Source organism: Xiphias gladius, chromosome 10 (genome assembly GCF_016859285.1).
Source record: "Xiphias gladius isolate SHS-SW01 ecotype Sanya breed wild chromosome 10, ASM1685928v1, whole genome shotgun sequence".
Lineage (NCBI taxonomy): Eukaryota > Metazoa > Chordata > Actinopteri > Istiophoriformes > Xiphiidae > Xiphias > Xiphias gladius.
This window is the reverse complement of record NC_053409.1, coordinates 22,529,793-22,535,792: the sequence shown is the minus strand read 5'-3', so window position 1 is coordinate 22,535,792 and position 6,000 is coordinate 22,529,793. Positions and strand designations below refer to the sequence as shown.

General features: G+C 43.7%; 1 protein-coding gene across 1 annotated transcript; it reads right to left on the bottom strand.

The window, feature by feature from the left end:
- Positions 1-393: 393 nt before the first annotated feature.
- marc1 (mitochondrial amidoxime reducing component 1) lies at positions 394-5,604 on the bottom strand. Its single transcript, XM_040138237.1, has 7 exons — positions 5,306-5,604; positions 3,351-3,521; positions 2,375-2,537; positions 2,060-2,203; positions 1,627-1,688; positions 1,349-1,420; positions 394-968 (listed from the first exon to the last, which is right to left on the bottom strand). Exons 1-7 carry the CDS (start codon positions 5,533-5,535, stop codon positions 842-844), a joined length of 969 nt encoding a protein of 322 aa, XP_039994171.1. The 5' UTR covers positions 5,536-5,604; the 3' UTR covers positions 394-841.
- Positions 5,605-6,000: the final 396 nt, after the last annotated feature.

The window sequence follows — 6,000 nt, the reverse complement described above, 5'->3', positions numbered from 1 at the left end:
TCTAAAGAAAAGTGTCGACCGCACGATAAACACAGGGAAGCCGGAGAATACTTACCACCGACGGGTGATGGAGGACAGGCTCAGTTCTGATTTTTTAATACAGCGGCGAGTATCAGCTTTACACAGTCACAGCATGGATCTCAATGTGAGACACAACCCAGCCAGTACTTTAGTTTCTTCATCAAAGAGAAAAAAAAAAAAAATTATCAAAAAAAAACTTTTTTTAGAAAAAAACTTTTACTGAGCTAATCCTTTAGAATATTTTGAAATCTAAATGGTTGTGTCTTTTTCGCTGTCATTTTGTCAGCTCTTACCTACTAATTAAAAAAAAAAAAATTATATTCAGTCTCCCAGCAGTGTTTCTCTGTCCTGTTTATTTGAGGAATAATTACACACGTAAAGTACTTTCCTGCAAAGACTTCAGGCAATTTCATTTCTCTATTTAATGGCTGGGTTCACTTTCAGGATTTAATAACCAGGGAACTTAATGTGCAGTTGTTAGAAATGTGTTTAATTCGGGTTCCATTTGTGTTACACAACAGCCCACCTGACATAGATGCAGCCGAGTGAAATGACAAGGAATACAATCCAGTATATATATATATATATATATAAATTTGATTATTGGTGTATTTTGAACTGCATTGGTCTCTGTGCCTCATCCTTAAACAGCGATATTTCTTGTTACGTTCTTGTTTTTTATGCTTTTTCCTTCATTATTTGTGCACACTACATCTCTTTAAGTGCTTTCTTCAGTGTGGATGTAGACAGTGATCATACAGTGACCGTGCTAGTAACACTTGCTAGTGACACCATGTTTTCCCCTCACTGCCTCCCTCTATCAACGGCTGATCTTGTACGCCACATCGCCGACCTGCAGGATCCCCGTCTCCTTCACGGTGTGCAGCTGCCCGAACAACGGAGACGATTTGTAGATGTGCTTCTCGGACGGTTTGCACAGACGATAGCTGTGGAAGATTTCGTCATGAGGATGAGTTCAACGGCATTTGGGTGTGACATCAGACAGGAAAAAGGGGCCACTTAGATTTTCTCAAAGAGAACAGGTGAAAGTTCACAAGTGGATCAATCTGACTGACCCAACTCTGATCCAAAAAAAAAATAGAAACTCCATTTGAATAAGATGAAAAATAACTGGGAAACTGTTAGGAATTAAGGGAGGGTTAGTAGTTCAATTGGGGAAAAACAAACAAACAAAAAAAAAACACGCCATTTTACGTGCCCGATCAAATAAAAAGTAGCCCACTTGAGCAGAAAAGGTGGCGACGCTGATTACCACCAAAATGTAAAATATTAACCTTCCCTGCATAACGTTGAGTTTAACCTTTACCTTTTCAGTGTTTCCAGAGGCTCTTTTCTGTTGATTATACCAGTTTCAGGGTCAACTGTGGTGAAAATACATCTGGGAACAGCAAAAGTTACAAAAATTCAATGATTTTAACACCAAGCAGACATTTCAACCGACAATCCCTGGTAGATTTAAGTCGTATCCAGGGTATAAAAACCCCAAACCCCTGCAGCGACGACACTGCAGCTTTGGATTCATCGTCGGCAAATGAAGTGATTCTGTCTCTGATTAAAATCCGTGTGAAGCATCAACAACGTCACCTTCCACATGACATTACACGTTGCAGTCGCACGCTGCCAATCTGGAGCTCTTCCCATGAATCCTGAAAACAAAAAAAAGAAAAAGCAAAGCGGTTGGTTTTTGGAGTTGCAGATAAATTTAGGCCACTCACTGCTCACACTGAAAAGGGAGAAGTATTAGTCAGATGTAAAGAACCAAATGATCATTTACCAGACGGCAGGGAATAATAAAACAAAACCCGATGGGCTGTAGTGTAGAGACACATAGAATCTGTTATTTTTAAGACGTTTTGCGGCTCTAATTTTATCTTTACGTGACTCTTTGATATGTTCCTCTTTGTTCGTGTGACCAGAATTTCTAATCTTGTAGCCGAACAGAGGAATCGGCCTGGGAAAGAAATCACGAGCAGTATATGCAGATGGGCTTCCTGCCGGCAAAAGCTGAACAACACACCTCAGCGAACGCCTCGCAGTCACTTATCACGATGTTTGGGCGGAAACGGTCCACCGTGACGTCCTTCTCCAGCTTGCTGCTGAGGTCCTTGACAGAGGCCTCCGACAGCAGCATCACAGGTCCGATATCGGGGTACGCCACTCGCTGGATAAAAAGGGGAAAACACCACAGGTGCGAGCGCGAGTAACAATATTTGGGATTGGGATCAGTTCAGAGAGAATTAAGGAAAACGCGACGCAGGAGAACAGAATTTTCAGAGATGCAGAGAGACGGAGCATTAAAACCTGGGGACACACTGCGGCACAAAGTCGCTACCTCGTGTTGCGGGAAAAGAGGCTCGCTCTCCACCGGCCGCCTGGCCCTCATCTGAGGCTCGAAGTGCACCAAGCGAAAGGCTTTCTCTGCCCCCAGATAACGAATGAGCCAGTGGGACGCTTCGTCGCCACAGTCCCGGCCCTGAATGTCAGCGCCAAACACTCTGCAGCACAGAAAACAGCAAGAGGCACAAGTCTGAAGACCACGTAAAAATAACAGGGTCAACTAGGCGCTCGGTCTAAAATCTACCATATGAAAGTGTTATCCACAATCTTTACAGTATGTCCTATGGTCCCCTTTAGGGAATTATAGTATAAACCAGCAGACATTAGAGCTGCAAAATTAATCTACAACTATTTCGATCATCAAATAATCTTTTTTTTTTTTTTTAATGCAAAAATGCCAAACATCCGCTTGTTCCAGCCTCTCAGGTGTAAGGATTTGCCGCTTTCCTTCGTTTTATGATTGCAGCCTAAATATTTTGGGGTTTTGGACTGTTGCTCGGACGAAAACATGACATGTGGGAAATTGTAACAGGAATTTTCTAACGATTAACCGTGAAAATAATCAACAGGTTAACAGATAATGAAAATGATGGTTAGTTGCAGCCCTAAGCAGACTTCAGCCGTTTGTATCTTTCCGATACTTTTAAAGATGAGTAATAAGCTTCAGGTCGTGAACGTATTTGTAAATCAGCCTCTTGATAGCTTTGGTTAAATCTTTAAATCAAGCTGTAGACAAGTCGTTACTGGAAAAAAAAAAAAAAAAAAACTGAACTCCGATCATTAAGAAAATTAAACGGGGTTCCCCAATAGCCTAATGGGTCAAGCCTCATACCGCGTAACCACAACATCCACGGCACCAATCTCTCTACCCTGTCGACTGTCAAATAACGGCCAAAAAAAAGGTCCCAAAAAATAAAAATAAAAAACAACCAAACAAAAAAAAACAGCGAGGGAATCAGCCTGGTGTTGACCTGCAGTCGATGATTGGCCTGTCGGGCTGTCTGACGGGGAACCTCAGCTCCTCCATATTCGGTCCGTTCAAACAAACCTGACCCCCCTCGCAGGTCAGAGACACCAACACCAGACGAGGCTCCTGTCTGCCCGTCACCATGTGACCGTCCTCTGTCACCACCAGCCAGTGTCTGCAAACCAAAAAGCAAACACAACTGTGGATTTCCCCCATTTGCGCCATTCGGCATCTCTGGCTGCACGCCAGCGTCCAGGCACTAAACCTGCGCGCTGAGCTCCCACAGACATTGAAACAGCGTTACGGGAAAGGGAATTTAAAAAAAAACAAAACAAGACAGGACTGATAAGGTCAAAGGTCACCATGGATACAGCCGTACTGCCGATGCAGAAACCCCAGATTTACATCGCATTTTACTTTTAATCCACTGGTTGGGAGCGGTTTGTGAATCATACGCACAAAATGCTTCTCTGAAGATTTAAGCCAACTCGTGACTGTAAACATTCACAAATTTTTTCTCATTAACTCCTGCCATTTTTTTTTGTATTTTTCCCGCGTTTTTCCTGGCATGTTTGATGTACTACCACTGGGCAACTGAGTTACGTTTAGGCAGTTTCCTCCGAAAAGCCTCCAAGGTGTCAGACCTGTTTCGGGTCTCCACGAAAGCCTCCACAGATGTTAAGAAAAAGTCTTAATATCGCGACGTGGTGAAGGAAGATTGCCTTCCAAAACCAAACTAGTGAGTTTAACCGATGCAAACGCAGTTGTAAGTTGCTCCCATTTGCGCCATTTTGTGTCCCTGAGTGAATTACACTGGATGTACACTGGGATAGAGGCAAATGTTTAATTATTTTCCTACCGGCGCGGACGTACCATCTATTATAAGATATACAAATGCTCATGGCAAGTCGAAAAAACGTGATACTAAGTCAGAATTATGAGACCTTGAGTCAAAACTGTTACTTTTACATTTAAAATGATGGGATGATGAGTAAACATTTCAATGTCGTATCTCGTAGTTTTGACCTTGGGCCACTTAGTGTTTCAGTTTTGACCTACCAAGATTATTTCTTCTTTGTCATTCCTTGAACGTCCCATTTTTTCTTCGTTTTCTCTTTTCCTGGTGGAAGCGGGCTTCCATAAAGGTGGTGAAGTAAATTAGCCTTGAACTGATACTGACATTTTTTTTTTTTTTTTAAACCCTCTGTCAATAACCTGGTCAATCAGGACGCCATAAAAAAAATGATCTAACTTTTCTTTTCTTTTCTTTTTTTTTTCAGAAATTTCAGAGGAAAAATGATGTTGTCTAGATTATTTTCAATCTTGGGGCGATGGGTTCATGGACAATATCATGAAGAACCATCTATCCGCATGTGAGCGGCGTAGCCCAGCTGCTGTTAACTGGCTCAAGATATTAACTTAACCTGGGCAAGTCGAGTTTATCAGGGCATTAGGTATCCTGACCACAGTTTTACAGAGCCATTGCCTTCATAACAGTATTGGGAAAAGTAAAAGGGAGTAAAAGTGCTTGTTGGTTTCTTCTGGGACTTCTGCGGCCTCATATTGAACATATTGGGCCATGGATGTGGACGAGTTCAAATGTCAGGTTCGTTCTAATGAAGCTGGGTTAGTTGGGGCTAACTTTGACTACCTCCGAAGCTGCGGGGTAGCTCAACGAGCCCGTGCACCCATGCCCACGGGTTTTTTTTGTTTTCTTTTCACGTGTTTTGCTGTATTTTGCTCGGACCGCCTTCTCGGGTCAGTGAAATCAAAGTAACGACAGCTGTCAAATAAATGTGCTGGAGTCGATGTTTGCGCCCCAGAATTTCCCTTATGTAACACTGACCTTATTTATTTATTTATCCACTCACTTACTGTTACGGACTCTCAGGTCGGCGAGCAGCGGATCAGCCGCACTCCGAGCATTACGGGCTGAAATCCTCTGTGCGCAACACTCACCGATCCCGCATCTCTCCGGACTTCAGACCGACCCTCTCGCATTGCGCGAGAGCCACGGACACCGCCTTGCCGGACTTGAGCGGGTGGACGAGCAGCTGCGACACTACGCCCACGCGAACAACTTTTTCCGCCTTTCGCAGGTATCTGTAGCCGAGCCCGAGTCCCAGGGCCGCGATGCCGGCCGCGCCGATCAGGAGAGCGGCCCTCTTGCTCCGGCCAAGCGCGTCCATTTCGGAGGCTCGGAGACTCTCGCGGACTCTGGACTTCGGTTAGAGGCAGAAGGCCCGTCATGTGTAACGTTCACTGGTGCTCGGTCAACAGAAAAAAAACACGCCCCCCCCCCAAGCCTTTGGTATGAGTAGGCTGGCCAGCGGATTCTTTCATGGCCAGATTAACCCCCCCCCCCCAGAAACCAACCAGTACGCTAACAAATGAAATGATAAATTGATTAACCGATTACTCGATTGACAGAAAAGAAGTCGGCGACAACTTTAATAACAGATTAATCATTAAAAGTCATTAAAAGTTCACTGGAACCAGCTTCGCAGCTGTGAATAGTTGCAGGCTTTCATAGTTTTCACTAAACTGAATTAGGGTTTTTGGATTCTGGTCAGGGAAATAACGACTGGCATGTTTCCACCGTTTCCTGAAATTTTACTGACTAAATAATCAACCAGTTATTAAAGAAAATAATC